General features: G+C 44.7%; 2 protein-coding genes across 7 annotated transcripts in view; one reads left to right on the top strand and one right to left on the bottom strand.

Annotated features, from left to right (window-relative positions):
* The first annotated feature begins 902 nt into the window (after positions 1 to 902).
* On the top strand, positions 903 to 8,166 carry LOC139533013 (kinesin-like protein KIF20A). Of its 3 annotated transcripts, none has more exons than XM_071331166.1 (19): positions 903 to 1,022; positions 1,207 to 1,340; positions 1,770 to 1,880; positions 2,085 to 2,204; positions 2,347 to 2,485; positions 3,193 to 3,377; positions 3,499 to 3,586; positions 3,696 to 3,875; positions 4,025 to 4,136; positions 4,228 to 4,290; positions 4,984 to 5,130; positions 5,343 to 5,508; positions 5,845 to 6,021; positions 6,164 to 6,303; positions 6,533 to 6,698; positions 6,910 to 7,075; positions 7,243 to 7,343; positions 7,469 to 7,588; positions 7,671 to 8,166. In XM_071331166.1, exons 2-19 carry the CDS (start codon positions 1,209 to 1,211, stop codon positions 7,914 to 7,916), a joined length of 2,559 nt encoding a protein of 852 aa, XP_071187267.1. In that variant the 5' UTR covers positions 903 to 1,022; positions 1,207 to 1,208; the 3' UTR covers positions 7,917 to 8,166. The 3 variants fall into 3 exon arrangements, with proteins under 3 accessions (XP_071187267.1, XP_071187266.1, XP_071187265.1); XM_071331165.1 differs by having other exon boundaries at positions 917 to 1,130; positions 7,689 to 8,166; XM_071331164.1 differs by having other exon boundaries at positions 917 to 1,130.
* A 3,700-nt stretch (positions 8,167 to 11,866) lies between these two features.
* arhgap21a (Rho GTPase activating protein 21a) overlaps positions 11,867 to 22,008 on the bottom strand; it is a 99,984-nt gene continuing 89,842 nt past the window's right edge. For all 4 annotated transcript variants that reach the window (XM_071331162.1, XM_071331161.1, XM_071331159.1 and 1 more), the window contains 14 exons: positions 21,418 to 21,540; positions 20,646 to 20,945; positions 20,082 to 20,146; positions 19,812 to 19,960; positions 19,490 to 19,632; positions 19,156 to 19,314; positions 18,898 to 18,976; positions 18,490 to 18,563; positions 18,320 to 18,409; positions 18,072 to 18,197; positions 17,871 to 17,912; positions 17,642 to 17,747; positions 15,396 to 15,427; positions 11,867 to 14,728 (listed from right to left, as the gene is read on the bottom strand). In XM_071331162.1, coding sequence (XP_071187263.1) covers positions 13,055 to 14,728; positions 15,396 to 15,427; positions 17,642 to 17,747; positions 17,871 to 17,912; positions 18,072 to 18,197; positions 18,320 to 18,409; positions 18,490 to 18,563; positions 18,898 to 18,976; positions 19,156 to 19,314; positions 19,490 to 19,632; positions 19,812 to 19,960; positions 20,082 to 20,146; positions 20,646 to 20,945; positions 21,418 to 21,540 — 3,162 coding nt within the window. In that variant the 3' untranslated portion in view covers positions 11,867 to 13,054. The remainder of the gene's footprint in view (positions 14,729 to 15,395; positions 15,428 to 17,641; positions 17,748 to 17,870; positions 17,913 to 18,071; positions 18,198 to 18,319; positions 18,410 to 18,489; positions 18,564 to 18,897; positions 18,977 to 19,155; positions 19,315 to 19,489; positions 19,633 to 19,811; positions 19,961 to 20,081; positions 20,147 to 20,645; positions 20,946 to 21,417; positions 21,541 to 22,008) is intronic.

Genomic DNA, 22,008 nt, shown 5'->3' with positions numbered 1-22,008 from the left:
CTCAAATTTATTGATTGTGAAAACAAGAACCTTCAAATGCTACCACTGAAGGGGGCTTGTTTTGGGGTTTGGTTATTGGTCATTGATTGTGGTCCTTTTCCTACCTGTAATAGTGCAAAATATTTTGCGGCACAAGGTCTTTAGGTGGGGATGGGAGAGGAATCAAGAGTACAGGTACATCTCAATAGTTAAGTGGTTTAGATATGGAAATAGGCTAGTATGCCAGCTGGGGAGTTGTTTTCAACTGTCCACTTATTCTTGTCTAATCAGAAAAAGAAAGGAATTTTGAACTGGGTGCCACCTAGTGGCTGGATTAGGTCTCACGTTATATACAAGGCATGCCTTGTATAGTCAATATAGCGTGAATGAAATGATGGATTTGAAGCCCCCACCCTGGACACATGCGGGTCTCTGGAAGGCATGGATAGGTATATACAGTATGGCTGACATTCTACATAGCATATCAGAGGGCAAGGTGGAACTATTACCACGCTAACTCCATAATGGCTTTTGCCAAATTATAAATCTGGTTTTCAGGGAAACGGGTAACTCAATCTAGCTTCCCTTTCTGCTGATAACTGGGTGTGAACTCCGCTCAGGCATTTTCTTTTACTCCAGCTACATTAGGTTAGCTTAAGCCAAACCAATCCTTTAAAGCCCCATTGCAGACAAATCCTGTTTTTTCATATGTGTCACATTGCACAACATCTGACTGAATGAACACGAAGTTTAAAATAATACAAGCGCTGGTTGAAAATAAAATCTAAACAGAACCTTCTCAGCATGTTTGAATGGGTGGGAATTTCGGCTTGCCTAATGACATCAGCAATTGGGGAATGGACCTATACTATAGTAGGGGTCAATTTGAGATTGTGCAAACCTTCTGAAAAGTGATTGGTTAACCCAGGATTCCACCTGTTCTCAATTAAGTACTGATTTTAACCTGAAGTTGTTTGGTCTTATGTGGAGTTTGTTTGCTTACTGATATTGGAAATTCTGACTGCAAGTTATCCTGTGTTTAGGTTCATATACAATACTTCTATTTTTTTTATCAACATTTGTTGGCGAGTATTTTTCCTTGCTTGTAAACAAGCAATCTATTTCATTCAACACTATGGCTTCTTCTGGTCGTAAGTAAATGTGAAATACAGCAAAATTATTGGTTCTCACATACATTTGAATCCTTAACATCTGTTTCTTGCTTAGTCATGACAACAATCATTGATTTGACCCATGATGGCACAGTACTTGATGCAATGGAATCTACATGTAATGATCTCCATGCATGGAATCCCCATCGAGATGTGCTCTCAGAACTCTCCTCTATTGCTTCCATGCAGGTACTCCCAAGGTTTTAAAAATATTTTTTTACATGTAACCTTTTTAACTAGGCAAGTCAGTTATAAACAAATTCTTATTAACAATGACGGCCTACCCCGGCCAAACCTGGATGACGCTGGGCCAATTGTGTGCCACCCTATGGGACTCCCAATCACGGCTGGGTGTGATACAGCCTGGATTGGAACCAGGGACTGTAGTGATGCCTCTTGCACTGAGATGCAGTGTCATAGATTGCTGCGCCACTCGGGAGCCCACAATGTTGAAGTTCTGATAATGTTACAATGGCCTATTGACTGACAGTTTGAGTAATTTGTAGTATGGCTCCCTATATAGTGCACTACTTTTGACCACTACATAGAGAATAGGGTTCCATTTAAGGGTGCAACACATGATTGTATTGACTTAATGAATGTTTTTCCCCTGGCCAGAGTGAGGTGTTGGACACTGCAGAACAGCAGCAGCAGAAACACCAGCAGTTGAGGGTCTACCTAAGGGTGAGGCCCTTTTCCAAGGATGAGATCTCCAGCAATGAGGACCAGGTATGTGGCAATGGGACCATTTAAAAAAAATGCTGATCCTAATCTAAACAGTAATATTTTAGAGTATATGGTCAGGTTTCAAATGTACCATATGTCATTGTCTTGACTCCAGGTTTTTATTTAAAGTTTACAAAATATTTGAAGGTCCTGTAAACTATCTTCCCTGATCCACACCTCTCCCACGATCTTCTCGTCTCTCTGCAGGGTTGTGTGGTTCTTGAGAATGCCAGGACCGTAATGCTGCATGCGCCCAAAGGCTCTGCTACCATGAAGAGCAGTGAGAAGGGCGTTGGCCAGGCGATACACACATTCTCATTCTCTCAGGTTAGACTTACGTATGTGATTAATGCCTTGTTTTGGAACAATTGGGTGGTTCCTGATCCTGACTGTAAGTCGCTCTGGATAAGAGTGCCTCTTAAATGACTGAAATGTAATGTTCTTGGTCTCATGTTTAAATTTCACTCAGATCTTTGGGCCCGAGACGAAGCAGGCAGATCTCTTCGAAGGCACCATCAAAAGCCAAGTTCACGATTATCTGGAGGGGAAGAATGCTCTAGTCTTCAGCTATGGTGTGACCAATGCAGGCAAGACCCACACAATTCAAGGTAAGTCTGCTAGTAAGTAACCGCCCTGCTCATTGTAATCTTCCTACTAATCAAAGGTAATTATGCCACCCAACTTCTGTTTGGATAGGATCTGCTGTGTTGGTGTGTGTAAGTTTCTTGCATTTGGTATGTTGGAGGACAAGGGAGAGACCCTCACACTTAAAACACCATTTTTGCCCCATATCCCATTTGACAGACTGTACGTCTCTATCCTTGAGTTTTCCTGATGAAACCAATGATGTTTATTCTATGTGTTGGCCAATTAGAGGCTTTGAAGCCACCCAATGCAATACTGGTGGTACTCAGAAGCAGTCCTCCATAGGAATGCATGGGATTCTACAGCATTTCAATTAAATGTTTCAAGGACAAAATTGTGTTTCTTAGTATTTCTTTGTAGTGGGGACCGTAGCATTAGTACTCCCCCAAAAAGTTAAGGAATGTTATTTTTTTTAATGAATGTGTTCTGATCACATAATGATTTAATAGAAAATGACTGTAGACATTAATAAAAGCATTTCTATAGCTTCCAAAAGTCTTTACAATGGAGTACCACAATGGCTGTGCAGTGGCTTCAATACATCGCCCCCTCTCGGTCATCCAGGGTTTCTACACTTTGGTTGAAACCAATGCAGCTGGCTGTGACTGATACTAGTCAGTGAAGGACTGGCTGCAAGGGACAGACTTTCTGTATTTTGTTGTTGTTGCAGGATCCCAGAAAGACCCTGGTATTCTCCCCCAGGCGTTGGATGTCATCTTCAGACACATCAAAGGGAGACAGTATGAGAACATGGATCTGAAGCCGTACCTCGGTAGCGCTGCTCAGTACCTAGGGCCTGACCAGGTCCAACAGGAACGAAACACCAAAGAAGCTATATTTGCTCTACTCAAAGAGGTGAACACGGACACACAATGTGGAGTAGCCTAATTAGTTGATGGGTCATGTGAAGTTGTCTTACGGTTTTGTTTGTTACCCTGATCTTTTATAACCACCTTCATTCTTCACCCCCACATAGGAAAATGAACCCCCACGCCTCAGTGGAGTTTCATCCCACACGTCCTCTACTGGAAGCCTCTCCTTCTCAGTCTCCTACGATAACACAGGTACATCACATCTGTAAGCCCATCTCTGTTGAAGTCAAACATCTGTATTCTGGAATGGCTATTGATAGAAATGCCTAAACGGGATCATTTGTGGTTCTCTGCATCCTAGTTGAGTTTGTGGCTGCGCCTGGCGGTCGGGACCGGAGCCAGTTCGCCCTGTGGGTGTCCTTCTACGAGATCTACAACGAGAGCGTGTATGACCTGCTGCAGGCGTCGCCCACCTCCAAGACAAAGAGACGCACAGCCCTCCGTGTGTGTGAGGACAGTGCGGGAAACTCGTATGTCAGAGGTGTGTGTGTGTAGGCAGGCAGTGGGATGTCGTGCCCATTGAAACAAAGTGCCCACAAGTTCACTTCAGTTTTATTCAATGGTTGCTTTGACGCAGACCATAGCTCATGTAGTATTGAAATGGATGTAATCCTATTTTTCCTTTTTCAGATCTAAAGTGGATCAATGTTCACAACTCCGAGGAGGCATGCAAAATTCTCAGAGTTGGAAATAAAAACCGAAGTGCTGCTTCCACTAAGATGAACCATTCATCAAGCAGAAGGCATGTTCACTCACTTTTGTTTTATACTCTTATGTGGATTGCTGAGATGCATACAATAATTGTTGTCTTTACATTTTTCCCCTTGTCACAGCCACAGCATATTTACCATCAAATTACTGAGAATTGATGGAACTGAGGTTCAGACGATGTCAGAGTGAGTTGACTTTCATCCATATTGTACCTGGTGTTAGGTTCTAAACAGAGTAAATACTCAAACCAAGTTTATTCACCCACTGGGTCAAACGGCAGCATAGAAATGTTTCCACAAGCACATAAATATTTATAACTTCCTACTAGGAGTCGCCTCCCTGCACAGCTAGCTAGCAACAGATCTCTGTTGCTACTCAAACTTCATTGGTTCCTCTCACGAGTGTAGTCTTGGCCCCGCCTCCTACTAGAACATTTGTGGGCATATGTGTAACTGGTATGTTCCTCCTCATGTCATCTGACCTTGAGCTGAATTCCTCACTCCTCCCTAATCCACGGCTGTCCTACCGTATCAGTGACTAAAAGCATACTGTTGCCCTTTGCCTGCCTCCATAGGCTCAACTGAATAACTTTGCATACACATTTAAAGTAATCAATATGTTTTAATATGGTAACATGAATAAGTGTGTTTCAAGCTAGAATCCAACACTGGCACACAATACTTGTTGCTCTAAGTGCTTTAAACACAAAATCCAACCAATGGTTTACTCACCTAACTGCAGTTAGCAGAAATCGACTCCTCCGTTATCCTTAATTTGTCAGCTTCATTGTTTGAGTAAATTCATAATGCAGTTTTAGGATTAATTACAATGCTGTGCTGCAACTTGCTCAAGAGTCCACGCTTTCTTTTCCACCCCAGACTCTCTCTGTGTGACCTGGCTGGCTCGGAAAGATGCGGAAAAACTAAGACATTTGGGGAGAGGCTGAAGGAAGCAGGGAACATCAACAACTCTCTGCTCATCCTGGGGAAATGCATCGCTGCCCTGCGCAGCAATCAGAGTGACAGGTACAGAACAAGTACCACTGCCATTGATTACCAGAATGACTGTATAAACACCACTGCTTCAAAACCACCTCGACAAATTTGACCAAATGCTGCACACAAACCTGATTTGTCATGTAAATAAAAATGCATGTTTCCAAACCCTGAATGAAACTGATTGGAAAGCTGCTATTTGATGAATTCAAGAGTCGTCATCCTTTCCTCCCCTCTCTTAGGATGAAAAACGGCTATATTCCCTTCAGGGAGAGCAAACTGACCCGTATCTTCCAGTCCATCTTCTGTGGGAAGGGCCGAGCCTCCATGATTGTGAACATCAATCAGTGTGCATCCACATATGATGAAACTCTCCATGTCATGAAGTTTTCTGCCATCGCTAAGCAGGTTGGTCTCTCGCCCACCCTGTCAACATTCTACTCCATCTAGGTTTAGAGTTGACTCTATGAATTTCTCACTTTGGTTGAAAAATGTAGTGGTCAGTTGCAATGCCCTTAATCCACCTATAGGTGTCACGGTCAAATTCCATTTGTTGAAATGTCTAGCCACAAAGTGTACTTCACTCCCCCGCATTGATAAGGATTAGTGTGAGAATTATGGTATGGGGAGTAAACAAGTACCACACCCTAAACTGAAATACTAGAAGTGTTCTAAATGGCTCCCTATATAGTGTACTATTTTTGGCCAGAACCCTATTGGTACTAATCACCTTTGTTGTCCTAGGTGGTCCAGCTGATCCCAACAAAGTGTCTAGAGTCTCTGACCCCGCGGCTGGTGGGGCGTGATGGGAAGCCTCTACTGAAGAACGGGGTCATCGACGACCAGGCTCTAGAGAACTACCTGTCTGAAGAAGAGCTGCTGGATGAGGATGAAGCAGACATGTCCATTTTACCCCAGGAGGTATTTTCCATCCAAACGGTCTAAAAGATTTTGCCAGTGTTCTGCTGTTTCTGATTTTATTTCATAGGAATGGATGCAATATCATGTTAATTTACAGAATCAATGGTGTCTGATTACTTTATGAACTGCTGCTGTCTTCTAGGATCTCATGAATGTAATCGAGAATCTCAGGACCAAGCTCCTGGCTGAGCGACGGAAGAACTTGGTCCAGGAGATTGACATCCGCAAGGAGATGGGAGACGCCATGCTGCAGCAACTCATGGAAAGCGAAGAACTCAGGAAGTGAGTGTTCCCCGAGCGTCAAATGGGGCACGATCACGCCTTCCCCCTTTCCACTATGTTAGTGTTCTCATGCAATACCCATGGCAGTGCTACACATTGGTGGTGCATTGCTGCACCATAGCGTGTGCAATTCATTTAAGATCTAATGAATAGCGTTTGTGCGTTTGTCCACACCCATAAACTGTCTTCCAAATGATCTTCTAAAAGGATGGTGTAAATGTTTCTCTAGTCGTCAGGTGGCTGAGCTGAAGGAGAGCTACCAGGAGAAGCTGGAGAACACATTTGAGATGTACAAGGATGCCCTGAAGGACCATGCCTACCAGAGGGCGCTGGAGCGCGTAGAGGATGATTACGTACCCCTTGAGGAGTTCATCGCTGAGCAGGAGAAAGTAGAGGTACTAGACACTCACTTTAGGTGACTGACAAGGTCCTGCCACAACCACCTCGTCAGATATGAATTCTGTCAATTTAGGGTCAGATCTGCCAAGTGTTTGTGCCCGTTTAATTTTTCCCCTGAGGGGAAATACGTTTCCTGTTTTTCCTCTGGGAAGTAAAAAACTAGTAGTTGGTGCAAAGGTTTGGTAAATATGGACTCAATCTCTATAGGCACTAGAACAGAAGCTGTCTGAGATGGAACGGAAGCTGTCTGAGATGGAGCACAAGCTGTCAGGTTCCACAGTGGGTTCATCTATGGTTCCAACCAAAGAGAACTCGAGCCAGACAGAGAGCATCTCACAACCACCACCTGTGGCTATGCAGGAAGGGTTAACGGGTCAGTACACCATCTCCCTCAGTGTTGAATCTATTTAATTAACAAACTGTAAATCTGATTGTACAGTAAGCCTATATTCTATACCTTAAACTACAAATCACTGTGCACAATAAGCCTATATCAATTTAAAGGAAAGGCTAATTTATATCTACCTATTGATTTCAAAGTCTCAGCAGGGGATGTTCTCACAGCTGTTTCCAAAGACGCAGAGCAACGCAAACTCCTTTTGAAAGAAAGTGCGATGGAGAAACTCGGTGAGCAGAAAGAGGTAAGGAAACCTAGCCTGAAGGCATAATTTTTACAGTTGGTGTTTCTATAAGGGAAAGCAGTGCAATGCATTTTGAAACCCAAATGTTGGAACTCAAACCTGGCATGTCTCTTGCTTATTTCCAGCTGATTGTGTCTTTGCAAAAAAGGATTGCAGTTCTGAATGATGCACTACATGAGGCCAGAGAACGCTTCTTTGAAAAAACGTCAGAAATAGATACTTTACATAAGAAGCTAGCTGACCAGGTATAGACTACATGAACTTGTGTGTGTGTGTACAATTTAAGCCTAGTTTGTCAGTGTCCACGTAGGAAAACCTGATGTGCAGTGTAATCTCTGTTTTCAGGCACATGATCTGGAGAGTATAGGTAAGGGCAGTCTGGAGAAGGACAAAGAACTGGCATTGTTAAAAGAAGAGCTGGCCAAGCTATCCCAGAAGTCCCCTGTCCAGCCCAAGCGGGGTTTCATGGCCAACATTAGGGAATCTGTGACGTCGCCACGAACAAGCACCATTGCCAGGACACTGAGGAAATCTGTCCGGACCACACCCTTGCTGAAAAGGCCCTTCCACTAACTACCGTCTTCCCCCGTTTTTAAAAATGTTTAGGGCTCTATTCAATCTGTCTCGTTGAAGTGTTACAGATTGCGTGAAATAAATTAATTTCCAATTGCTTTAATGTGCAATGTTTACGGTCTCTGAAATGGAAAGGAAATGTTTCCAAATTGCAATCACAATTTAACGCTGAACTTCAGCGATGGGGATTGAATAGAGCCCTTGTTTTATTTGTTGTTGTTGTAAGTCTTAAATAAAATTCTACTGAATATTTCTGATCCATTTCATTGGGAGACCATATCTGAAAGAATATGACCATTTTTATATGGCTTTCAAGTGTAATTTTAACTTCTCACGGAATGCATAAGTACATTGCAGCTCTTTCGCTATGTTTGAAGTTGGTTCGTCAAAGTGGAGAAAGCTAGACATCAAGTTGACATTCAGGTGCCATACAAATGGTCTTTAGTCACAAGTTCTCTTCATCTAGTACCTTTGGTCCAGGGCCTTGCGCAGACCTTTGTGCTTAAACTTAACGGGCACCCCAATTTTTTTTTTTTTTAACGGAAGTCAATCTCGTTGAGCAATTACAAGGGGGAAAGCAGCACAACTACTTTGAACTGCAATAAATGCTGCACCTTAATGACAACACAATTCCAGTCAAAATAGAGCCCCACAGTAGTCATATCCATACAGCCTAGCTATCAAACAGGGTAATGGTTCCAGTTTTTTCCACCATTCATTGTTCCCATAAGGGATTTTAGAAACACTTAAAATAAGATGTTTCATGTAGGCTGGCGTGATAACATGTAAATCTCTCGGACAAGGGGACTTTAATCAAAGAAATTCCACAAATTAACTTAAGGCACTCTTGTTAATTGAAATGCATTCCAGGTGACTACCTCAAATGCTAAGAGTGAGCAAAGGGTGGCTACTTTGACATGTTTAACACTTTTTTTGTGTGGGGGTTACTACTTGATTCCATGTTTTATTTCAGTTTATCTACACTATTCTACAATGTAAAAAAAAGAAACCCTGGAATGGGAGGTGTAAACTTTTGACTTGTACTGTATATAAAAAGTTTATAGATCTGACTTAGATATGTAACTTTTCTAAAATGTACCTCAATCATTTGTTCGAGTGAAAAAGTTGATTTAGTTGAGCAAGACTAAACATTTTCCCTGGATGCCTAGAGAAAAACAGGTGACCGTTTCCGTGAGAATTACAGGAGGGGGCGTTTACCCCCAAGTTAACCTATACAGTGCCGTCAAAGTATTTACACCCCTTGACTTAATACATCCTGAATTCAAAATGGAATGTCTTTTCTCACCCATCTACAACCAATACCCCATAATGACAGTGAAAACATGTTTTAAAGTCCCCTTTGGCCTCGTGAAATCCCTGAGCGGTTTCCTTCCTATCTGGCAACTGAGTTAGGACGCCTGTATCTTTGTAGTGACTGGGTGTATTGACACACCATTCAAAGTGTAATTAATAACCACCATACTCAAAGATATATTCAATGTCTGCTTTTTATTTTATTACCCATCTACCGATAGGTGCCCTTTGCGGTTGAATCTGTTTCAAATAAAAATGTATTTGTCACATACACATGGTTAGCAATGTTAATGCGAGTGTAGCGAAATGCTTGTGCTTCTAGTTCCGACAATGCAGTAATAACATCAATTCCACAACTACTACCTTATACACAAGTGTAAAGGGATAAAGAATATGTACATAAAGATATATGAGTGATGTTACAGAACGGCATAGGCAAGATGCAGTAGATGGTATCGAGTACAGTATATACATATACATTATATTAAGTGGCATTGTTTAAAGTGGCTAGTGATACATTTTTGATAAATTTCCATTATTAAAGTGGGCTGGAGTTGAGTCAGTATGTTGGCAGCAGCCACTCAATGTTAGTGGTGGCTGTTTAACAGTCTGATGGCCTTGAGATAGAAGCCGTTATTCAGTCTCTCGGTCCCTGCTTTGATGCACCTGTACTGACCTCACCTTCTGGATGATAGCGGGGTGAACAGGCAGTGGCTCGGGTGGTTGTTGTCCTTGATCTTTATGGCCTTCCTGTGACATCGGGTGGTGTAGGTGTCCTGGAGGGCAGGTAGTTTGCCCCCAGTGATGCGTTGTGCAGACCTCACTACCCTCTGGAGAGCCTTACGGTTGTGGGCGGAGCAGTTGCCGTACCAGGCGGTGATACAGCCCGACAGGATGCTCTCGATTGTGCATCTGTAGAAGTTTGTGAGTGCTTTTGGTGACAAGCCGAATTTCTTCAGCCTCCTGAGGTTGAAGAGGCGCTGCGGCGCCTTCTTCACAACGCTGTCTGTGTGGGTGGACCAATTCAGTTTGTCCGTGATGTGTACGCCGAGGAACTTAAAACTTACTACCCTCTCCACTACTGTCCCGTCGATGTGGATAGGGGGGTGCTCCCTCTGCTGTTTCCTGAAGTCCACAATCATCTCCTTTGTTTTGTTGACGTTGAGTGTGAGGTTATTTTCCTGACACCACACTCCGAGGGCCCTCACCTTCTCCCTGTAGGCCGTCTCGTCGTTGTTGGTAATCAAGTCTACCACTGTAGTGTCGTCCGCAAACTTTATGATTGAGTTGGAGGCGTGCATGGCCACGCAGTCGTGGGTGAACAGGGAGTACAGGAGAGGGCTCAGAACGCACCCTTGTGGGGCCCCAGTGTTGAGGATCAGCGGGGTGGAGATGTTACCTACCCTCACCACCTGGGGGCGGCCCGTCAGGAAGTCCAGTACCCAGTTGCACAGGGCGGGGTCGAGACCCAGGGTCTCGAGCTTGGAGGGTACTATGGTGTTAAATGCTGAGCTGTAGTCGATGAACAGCATTCTCACATAGGTATTCCTCTTGTCCAGATGGGTTAGGGCAGTGTGCAGTGTGGTTGCGATTGCATCGTCTGTGAACCTATTGGGCTGGTAAGCAAATTGGAGTGGGTCTAGGGTGTCAGGTAGGGTTTGAAATTTGTTTGAAATTCACTGCCCAACTGAGGGACCGTACAGATGTCTCTGTACTCCACACATAGTTGAGGTATTTAACATGATTTTTGAATGACTATTGTTGCACACAGTGATTCCATGTGACTTGTTAAGCACATTTTTACTCCTGAACTTATTTAGGCTTGACATGACAAAGGGATTGAATAAAGACACATCAGCTTTTCATTTCTAAAAATTTCAAGAAACATGACATTACGGGACATTGTGTGTAGGCCAGTGACAAAGAAATCTCAATTTAATACATTTTAAATTCAGGCTATAACACAAAAATGTGGAAAAAGTCAAAGGGTGTGAATACTTTCTGAAGGCACTGCATATAAATACCACCACGGAGACTGGAAGGGCAAACGGGCATGTGATCTGGTAGAGCCCTATCTGTGCACGTGCCTGCTTTGGTCAGCTGCTTTCTGGTGGTTGAGGTTGGACTGCAATACCGATGACACACAGCAGCTGCTAATCCCATCCATTACTTTTATAAATGCCATACTAATTACCACTTATGCTCCTTAGTTTACTCCTTGAGTAGCAAGCTCAAGGCTCATATTACTTTTTCATCACTTGCAATGCTAGAATTATCAGGGAAGCTCCCCCAAACAAATCATATTAGCCAGCACTTCACTTTTCACCATCTATATCAGTGGACCATTAACTATTTAATGGCTCGATTCAACCTGTAGTGCTGAAGGTCTGCGCTGTAGCGAGATTTAAATTCAAAGGTTATTTCCGATTGAGCTGACATGCAGTTACCAGGAACATTTCTTTGAAATTTATATTGCGCTGTAGCACAGGTCTTCAGCGCCACGGATTAAATGAGCCCAAATCAACTGATCCAAACTAAACATTAAAGGTTGCACATGGATAGTGCTCCATTGGCTTTCCTTTGCAAATCAGGAAAACTAAGCCTAAAGTAAAACAACCTGGACAGGACAAACAGAATCAAATAAAGATGATTTATTTCCAGTGTTTCTTGAGGGTGTTGCACCCTTGTTTTGCTGCACACAGGCAAGATGTTCACTGTCCAGGAAGCATTGTTTCATGCAGTTCTCAGAGATGAACATTTCTCCCAGGTCATAAGTAACCATGCTTTTTTTTACTGCACTTGAAAAATACAAAGAAAAAAATATATATACATGAAATATATACATTGAATTATGAACTTAATATTTAAAATTCACATGAAGCGAATAAAAAAGTGAGGACCCAAAAAACAAGACTGGAATGCCTTGGAAGCTTGGATTTTTGCACAATGTTACTTTTTAAAAACAGTAAAATAAGTGTTTCCTTGATACAATTAAGTAATTAAACAAAATATTGTGTTTACAAGTGTGGAATAAAACATGGCACTCTATCTATTCACAGAAATCAATTCAAGAGGCACTTTTTCTTTAATGAAGGATCAAACATTACTAAAGATTTGAAAAAATGTGGACTTGAATTGTACAGAGGGTTCAGTTTAGCAAGTGTACCAAGCATCTATCATACATTGCACTACATTTTATTTATTTGATAAAAACAACTATAATTCTGTCCCTCAAGCAAATATCTGTCTGCTATGATGCACTGTAAAAATAACTTCCCACAGTACACAGCACAGAAAGCAGCCATCAGAAATATGAGCATACAGATAAAAAAAAAAAAAAGAATTCTAACAAGCAACTGTGTTAGTCAACATAATTAAGAATATACATAGAAAATGTCTACCTCTTGTAGAATTAGATATGTATTCCTTAGTAATACTCAAGTTAATGCACCACAGTCCAGGCTTTCATGTCCCATTGATTTGTGTGCTGTCGATCACACAAAACCACCTATGAATGTTCTTGTCACATTCTTCTATGACTGGGGTTTGAGCACAAGGATGGAAGTGAATTTTTCATGTCTGTTCCAGTATAAGACACCAAGTCAACTAAAGCGATTACACACAAACAAACCTTTTTAACTTCATTCCAGTTACATTTCTTATGAGCCTATACACATATGTACAGTAGATATATATAAAATATATATTTTGTAAAAAAAAAAGAAAAGAAAAAGTGCAGTAACCCTTGCTAAGGTATCTAAATACATACGTAAACCCGTTCTCTCATGCACTCACTCATGTACACTCAACACACCCTTGCTGTTTCATAGATACTGATAGAATCGTGAGCGGACGACTTGTGCTCCTGACAGTTTGTGTGGGTGCGCGTCGTCAGCCGCCAGGTTGAGGCTGGCTTTGTTTCTGCCTTGCGGCCCACCTCCGTTCACTTGCTCCCCCACCATGGGCTGAAGGCATGGGGAGCCAGAGGGTCTCTCTGGGGTGGTACTCTGGGCTTGTGCCCTGTTCCCCTCGGGGACAACTTTGGGTGGGGTGTCCATGCTGAACTCTGACACTCCGGCCCGACAGCGCTCGCGGGCGATCCAGTCCCGAATGGAGAAGTCCTGAGAAGAGCACTTTGGCTTGAGGCGGTCCATGGCTGACAGCTCAGCCGCCTGGTCCACCCCGCCTTGCTCCCTCCAGTCGTTGATGACGGCCAGTTCTGCAAAGTCCCGCTGGCCCCCCATGGTGTGCCTACGCCGGATGTTTTTCTTCTTGCTGCGGGTCTCCGGGGAAGACCGGCTCTTTTGGGCACCCACGCCAAACATGTCATCAGCAGATGTGCGCAGACGGAACTTGAGCCTTTCTGTGATATTGAGGCGCAAGGCGGGCTCGGGAGGGCGCTCCGACTCACTGCGGGAGGAAGAGTTGAGGCTGCCGGTAGACTGCCCCTTCTTCATCACCTCCAAGACACGAGACAGTCGTGTTGACTCCGACCTGCCCTCGACACGTTCCCCGCTGCCAGTCCCACCCTCTACTGATGACTCGCTATCTGTCTTCTGTCGCAGGGACCGCCTCCTGGAGAGTGTGTCACATTCAATCAGCCTGTGGGAGGGAAAGAGGCGACGGGGTTCCAGTTTAGGAGTCGTCTTCCCGTCAGCTGCTGCAGGATCAGGCTTTTCTAGCCCATGCCCAGTCTGGTTCTTCACTAAGGCAGGCATGGTTTGGCCATTGCCGCCCCCTGTAGCGAACACAGGGAAGTCGCTTTCGCTGTCAGTCTCCATGGGCCGGCCTTCACTGATAAGCTCGCTGCGCTCGTCATCTGCCTCGTCCCCACCCTGAACATCTGGACTGAGTGCGCTAGAGTCTGCTGCAGTCAGGAAGGTGATGGACGAAGTGGTGGAATAGTCCGAGGTGATGGAGCTCACTTCTGCCCCAGCTGACGCCCCAGCCCCAGCCACTGATAGATCAGGAGCAGCAGCTCCTGACACCCACTTCTTAGGTCGTGCCCTGGGCATGGAAGCCCCAGAGCTCATGGTGCCCAGATCAGAAGTAGGCTCATCCAGATGGGACAGGGTGTTCGAAAAAGAGGGCTTTCCAAGTGGGGCTGTGCGGTAACTGAGTCTGGGGGAGCCAGAGTTTTTGGGTGAGGGGGCAGGTGAGGACTGCCTTGACGAGGGCTTCTCCCTTAAAAAGAAAGAGTTCCTGTGCTCCTTTTTGCCTTTGGGCGTGAGCTCAATACCTCTCCCATTCTCCTCTCCTGTTTTTGCTTGCTCTTTTGCTTCAGGGCTGACACTGATCCCTGGCTCCACCTCCAGGCCTCTGTGATTCTGCTTCTGGCCAGGGAGCTCCTTCTTAGGGAACACCGAGTCTAGGTCATCATCAGAGCTGCTAAGCTGCGGCTTGTCCTTGGGCTTCTTTCTTTTGCGGTTGGCTGCAGCAAAGATCGAGGAGACTAGGTGCTCGCGGCTGCACTGGTCCTTCCCGGACCCCCAGGAACCCTATAGAGAGGGAGAGAAACAAGTCAGAACTTGTACCACAGAAACCCCCCTTGGGAGAACAACGCACAGAAAAACCCTCTAACCCCTGCCTGAGTTCTTGGCCAACCAGTACTGCACCTGTTCCTCTGAAAATGCCACAAACCAAAAGGGTGGACAGAGAGTAGGAACGTTAGTGACAGGAGGACAACTACAACTGAACCATGCAAGCCTTTCAGCAACAACAGAAGCAGTAACAGCAGCGCACTTAAGCAGCCCAGCACGGGAAGCTTGATGTTCTGCATGAACTCATGTGTTCTGAGTCAAAGCTGAGAGAAGCAGCCAGATGACAGCAGTGCAGTAATGATAAGCACCAGTTCCTGCACTGTCTATGGTGCGAGTGATCCTTTTGTTGAAGACAAATGTCCCAGAAAAGATCGGACAGACTTGTGAAGTTAAGACCCAACATAGTCTGATATTTGACATGAAAGGCTGTGTTTACACTATTGCTTGTTTGTTTTGTTAGTGTTCAGTATTCACAGACGAAACTCCACCCGGCCTACTGTCACACATGTGGGAATCAGTGCTTTGATCTAGCCTGGTGACCTGACCTTTGTTCTGCTCACCAACCAATTATTTCCTCCCTACACTACATTAAGCTGGAGAGAGCAGACACTGGGCACACACTCACCTTCGATTTAGCAGAGTCACTAGTGGGTGAATCTGTAAGAAACAGTGAGAGGAGAGAGGAACATGTTAGATTATCCATCAATTATTCAAAACAATGTGGGACAACCAGACAACATCCATGAGAGTGCAATATGAAAAAGCCACAGTGAGAGAGAGAAGAAACAGAGAGAACCATGACGAGGATAGTAAACACAGATAAGACACTGTGCTTGATGTAGAGAACCTGGCAGGTAAGTGGACAGAAGGATGACAGAAACATGAGGCGGTAAGCCATGCAGTGAGCACTATGTTACACTCAGATCCACATCCACCCAGGTGGGGTGTTCTTTCATGGAAACAGAAACCTCAGTACATGCAAAACTGAAAGTCATTCTGGATAAAAGATAAGTAGCACTGAGCACAGAAGATGCTAGGGCCAAGTAGGTCCTTACAACTTTTCTAAAACAATAATACCCAAATATATCAGGATACTGAGTGAAACTGTGGTAATGGCAAACAATACCCAAGGTGCATTTCACAACAGCAGGCCAATGAGACAACAATGAAATATGTAATATGCCATGCAGGAAGTCAATGGATTCCCTCTGTATGGTCTACGCTATATAGCAAACCAAAGCCTCCAATTACTGATCAAAAGAGCTCTAGCACAATCTCTTGTTTTTGCCTGAATTGATGGTCAAATGACAAACCTAGCACATCTGACTAGTGATGAATGCTACTTCATTGAGGAGACTTTAACATGTAATTACTCTTGTATTACCATAATAACTATTGACTCAACAAACATAGGATTATGGTTCTAAGAAAGAGTAGTGTAATGATGTGTGAAAAGTCTTATGGCTTCAGTTAGAGGCTAACAAAAAGAGAGTATATTCAGTCTAGTTGAGCCGAGAGGGGGATGGACTGAATGAAAAGTACAGCAGCATATATTGCCATGACAACAGTGACATGGTGACGACAACCATGGAATGAACCATGAGGCTAAGACATGAGAGGGGGGTCACAGAGGGGCTAGCTATGAACAGAGAGGACACTACATGAAAAAGAATGCCAGCGAGGAAAAGATTTATCCACTGCTGCCTAGTTGATCTTGTATTGATCTTTGACTGACTATACGTTTTTTTTTTTTTTTTTTTACATAGCCAAGCCCCCCTACACACCCCTTGAAGACAGATGGTGGCACAGTATGCAAGTGCACATTGACTGGGTAGGTAGAAACCTGGGGACCATACCATGCTATCTCTCCTGTTGCGAGAAGCTTGCGAGACAGTGAGGAGAGACAGTGGAGAGCCTTTCAGATAGTATCACCGGTCTGTGTTAGGTATACTCAGATACAAAACGGACACCACCGGATGTCCAGTACCATATGGCCGCTGCTCTGCTTCCCTTTCACATTTTCTTTGTCAAACGGTTTCATCATGTTTTTCTTACGACGGTTTTCTCGAGCTTACAAGAAACGAGGGTTTCTGCAGACTAGACAGCTACACTGGGGGCAACAATCCTCCTTCTTCCTACAGTTCCAGCTGTCCATCACGGACATTAGAGAGGCCATCAGTGACATCATGGTGTGATAGACTCCTCCAACCTGGCCTGTGTCAAGATCAGTATGTGTGAATGCTGGGAAATCCTTTAGGACACCCGACAGAGCGGCACTAGAGACAGAGGGATCAGAGTTCACCTGTTGCTTTCTTTTCTCGTGTAGTCTTTGGGAGAGAACATGCCGTGTTAGTGCAACAGTAGGCAGGATTAATAACAGGAGGAGAGGAAAAACCGACAGCCCAGTGGAGTTTGAATAAAAACACTAAAGATGGAGGGATTGTAAAAGAAAGTTAAAGAACCTCAATTTTGAGGCAAAGAAATTTTGCTGAAAATTGGAAACCAAGGAAGGAAAATCTAAGAAAGCAAAATGTACAGATCAGACAAATTATTTTGACCCTTCTCCTTTGCGTAATGGAGAAGAGGCAAGAATAATTTGCCCTCGCAAACCAACACAGTCTTTTTGAGTCATGACGAGGCATGGACATTTCTATCTTATGGTACAGCAAATGAGGCAAAGAAGGATCTCTTAGGGAAGAAAGCAGCACTATCCATCAACACTGGACACCAGACGTAATTACACTGAACCTCGCACGCTGCTAGACTAAAAGACATTGGTCTCACCAGCGACAGAGACAGTGGTTAGCAGGGAAAAGTAGTAAAAGGTTGACCCACCACCACAGAGTCGGTCTGGTCCAGGGAACACGTTACCTGAGACTTCCCCCTGCGTGGAGGCCGTGCGGCCGATGTTGTTGAGCAGGTGGTCGATGTTGGGCACAGGCTGAGACTCCACTGCATTCTCATATCGGGCCATTGTCTGAAACGAACAGTCAGGCAACAGTGTGAACACTCTACAAGTAAAAAAATTAATATATAATCATAGCAAATAGGACAGGAATAACAGAAGTCACATTGAGGGCAGCAATGTGCCTGTACCCACCACTGGCTCCCCATTGCCTTCCTCTGTGAAAAACCAGTTGTACTAGAAGGGAGCAAAGGAAAGGGAGCTTTATCTTTAGGGGATTCACAATCACTTTTTTGATACAATTCTCAAATGAGTTCAAGTAGAAATGGTTTGATATGCAGACTATGCACAAACAGTCCACTTGTGTCTGCAATTAAGGTGGTAAGTGGGACTCACATGCTGAATGAGAGTCTCTACGATCTTGTACTGGTCGGGCATGTGGGTGACCATGTGGGTCATGTTGTCCTCTGAAGTGCGCACCAGAGTGGGACCAAACACGATGGCCAGGTTCCTAGGTTCCATCTAACACACAGGATAGTTAGAAACACACACACACGCTTCACACATATCCTCACTACATCACAGGTTCTCTAAGTTAAAAGTGAGGACTGCCAGCCACTATTCAAGATGGAAATTTACAATACCTTATTTTTATCAGAGTTGTCAGCCACTGTTTTCAGATGAGCCGAGAGGAACTTGAGGGTCTCATAGTGATGATCTGGCAACTCGTGAAGCTGCAGTGAGAAATAGGTTGAGTATAAGTCACCATGCAATAATGTCAGTTAAGTTCACAATGAATGTCACATGAACCCACCATCTTCTTCAACAATTTCAGTCTTTCCACTGGGTCCACTGTCCTGTTGGCCTCTATGAAGTCCGCATACTTCTCTACAGGGCACAAATGAAACGGACATTGGTTTTTACAGAAGACTACAAAGGGTCTTGGTGTTATGAAAGTGAACACTAAACAGAATGTAATTAAGTGTAGGTTTCACACTCAGTCACTAGGTGGCATAGTGACCCCTTAATCGGTCCTGGGGACCCCAAGGGGTGCACTACACAGCTGATTCAAATAATCAAAGCTTGATGAGTTCATTATTTGAATCAGCTGTGTAACTAAACGTGCACCACTTGGGGTCCCCAGGACCAAGTTTTGGAAACACTCCCTTAATGGAAGGCTGTTCCTAATAGGCTATTGGTGGGACTCCTTGAATATTCTTACCGTTGGTGAACAGAGGCTCTGGAAGTTTCCGGAAAAAGGATTTAAGTAAACTGCTGATCACATTCAGATCCCTCCATTTCTGTTAAAGGGAGGTAAAAAAGAAAGAAAGTGACTTTAGACGAGATAAGAAAAGACCATGGAAAAGCTAAGGGAAGAGAGGAGTGACAAAAAGAGAGAGCCTACATTAAGAAAGAGGATGGGCCAAAGACAACTGGAGAGAGGGAGTGAAAGTGGCATGTGCTGGGTTGAGTCACTCACGTCATCCTGGATGTCGATGTCGTTCATGCCTTTGTTGTTGAGCTCCTCCTGCATGTTGGAGATGGCTGCGTTGTTCCCTGGGACTCTGTAGATCCCTGTGTACTCCAGCCCTCTCTCCTCCACTAGGTTACAGCACACCTCCACGATGAGGGGAACAAACTACGCCACACACACAACATGGACTCATCAATTATCATTGCAGCACTCTCAGAAAGGTGTGTGACAGTGTTGAGAAGGAACTTTCTTATGAACCATTCCAATAAACATGAATGAAACAATTAACAAAAAGAGGAGATGGAGAGAATACGTAGTGTAGGTGTGAGTTGAATCTCACCCTGTTGGTGACAGCTGGGGGGCAGTCGTCCAGCCTCACCCCGAAAGTGATGCCTGGAGAAGGCTTCCTCTCAAAGGGCTTCCTCATCAGCCCTGGGATACCTTTCCTCCACGTCCCCTTGTCCTTGGGTGGACTGGTGTCGTCTGAAGGGTTAACACACGAAACATGAGGAGTCTCACGAGCACCAACAGACACACACAGTATATATGGAGCAAAAAGCAATGGAATATTCAAAGCCATTCTCAAAATCAAATCAGACATTCACAATACTCAAGTAAATGAGTTGAGAGCCAAGCGAACATTTTAATCCTCTGGCTCTTACCTTTGTGCATGTTTTTCCTCTCCTGCTCTGCTTTGGGTAAGTGTGGACTTAGAGATTTGGTCTCCCCCTTCCCTCCCAGTAGCGTCTGTCTGATGCTCAGCGACTGGCGTGACGGTTTGGGCGACGGTTCGTTCTTACTGCCTGTCGGGCTGGGTCATACACAAACAAAACGTTTTGATGTCTGACGTCCAATAGGAGCCGTCCACACAGGTCTCAATCTCCCTCTGTACTGCAGAGACTTCCTCTCTCTCTGTGGTCCGCCCTGCTTACCTCATCAAGGTGTTGTACTCCTTGATCTTTCGGCTGATGAGGTCACGGCTGGTAAAGGCTGCGTTCTAAAACAAGAAAAAAGGCAGAAGAAAAAGACAGCAGACAATGTTAACTCATCAGATGCAATATGACTCCCCTCCCCTTTGCATAACCCACTGCTATCAGTTAGCAATAGGTAAATCCAAAGAAATATACAATAGTACCATAGTGGTCTTAAATGGAGGGGAAAGAAGACCTTCGGTTTCTAATAGAGGGGAGGTATGTCCTGTGGTAAAGTTAGCCTATTTTAAGGTAGACCAGGGAGGGGTCATGTGTGTGTATTATGTGACCTAGGACCTGTAGCCAATCACTGTTAGCTGATTCTTATCAAGGGACGGTTAGTGACAAAGTATACTTGATCTACATTTGTGTAATTAATGAAGTATTGGCCATCCATGAGGTTGACCTTGTGTTTTCTACCAACACAGAAAGGGTTTGATTTCACTTTGCCACAAATTTCTGTCAATCCTGGAGAACTTGATAGGAATTAATCTCCTGTATGGTGTGTGTGTGTGTGTGTCTCACCTCCTCGTCCAGGTTGCTGTTCTCCTGTATGACTCTGATCCAGGCCAGCATATCTTCTCTGTCCTCTGCCTGGAACAGGTACTCACAGTCCGACGTGGTCAGCCGCAGCACGTTCTTGCGTTTCGTGTCGCTGTAGGAGATGTCAATCAGACAGGCCTTGATGCTGATTGGCTGGGGCTCATCCTCCACCTGGGAGTTGGCATGAGCCTGTCCCTCCCTTTTGTCCTTATATAGGCAGAGGAAGGGGCCTCGCAGCACTGCGTACATCTGTTTCCAGGGGCGCATTCCCCCACCAACACGCTGCAGAGAGAGAGGAGAGGCACAAACAATGATATTACTTAATGACAAGTATGAGAAATATATGTCAGACACATAAAACAGCAGTGAGGTAGACAGGCACTGAAAAAGACATCGTCGTCTCTTATAATTTGACACTGGCATTGCACATTAAGTATCTCCACATCCTTGATGCATCTCATCTAAAATGGTTCTCCAAGAAAGTATGAGCTGCCATCATGTCCAGTGTAACCCACTAGAGGGGGGAGTCATTTCATCAAGGCAGACATGACAGAGTCAGGAATCTCAAACACATTTAGGTCAAAGCCAAACTGGTCTGACAAGTGCAATGCACACAGAAACCAACATTACTGTACTAAATATCTACCAGAGGAACAGGATTATCCACCACTCTTTCTAAACCATGTCACAGGTGATATAACTGACTGCCTTGACCCCCTTTGTGCGTGGAGTGTGGATAGCACTGTACACACACCTTGCTCTTGTCCGTGTTGATCTGTCGGAAGTGGAGCATGCCCTCCTTGGAAGCATCACTGAAGATATCTGATGAGGAATCTCTCCTGGATCCGGAATCTTCTGAAGACCTGTCCACCGTCGCCTTTAACACAACAAACACACGAGTTACCTCTACAATCTCATACATACACAATACTGCAACATGAGGTACAGTGCTTGGCTTCGTAAGCTGCCAGTCAGTCTGCCTCTGGGGCCAGTCAGTCTGCCTCTGGGGCCAGTCAGTCTGCCTCTGGGGCCAGTCAGTCTGCCTCTGGGGCCAGTCAGTCTGCCTCTGGGGCCAGTCAGTCTGCCTCTGGGGCCAGTCAGTCTGCCTCTGGGGCCAGTCAGTCTGCCTCTGGGGCCAGTCAGTCTGCCTCTGGGGCCAGTCAGCAAGCTGGATAATGAGGACGGATCATGTGGAGTCCCTCCAATGAACAGTTCGCTGATTGGATGACCCTTGCCTGACTTTTATTATACGGCCCCAGAATCAGACATTATGCTCCATTCCAGTGAGCAGACAGACAGAAATAGCAAGGTTGGCATCCAGGCTGGGTCTTTAGACCTCATTTGG

The sequence above is a fragment of the Salvelinus alpinus genome, chromosome 10 (assembly GCF_045679555.1).
Source record: "Salvelinus alpinus chromosome 10, SLU_Salpinus.1, whole genome shotgun sequence".
Taxonomy (NCBI): Eukaryota; Metazoa; Chordata; class Actinopteri; order Salmoniformes; family Salmonidae; genus Salvelinus; species Salvelinus alpinus.
This window is presented reverse-complemented; position numbering and strand designations above follow the sequence as displayed.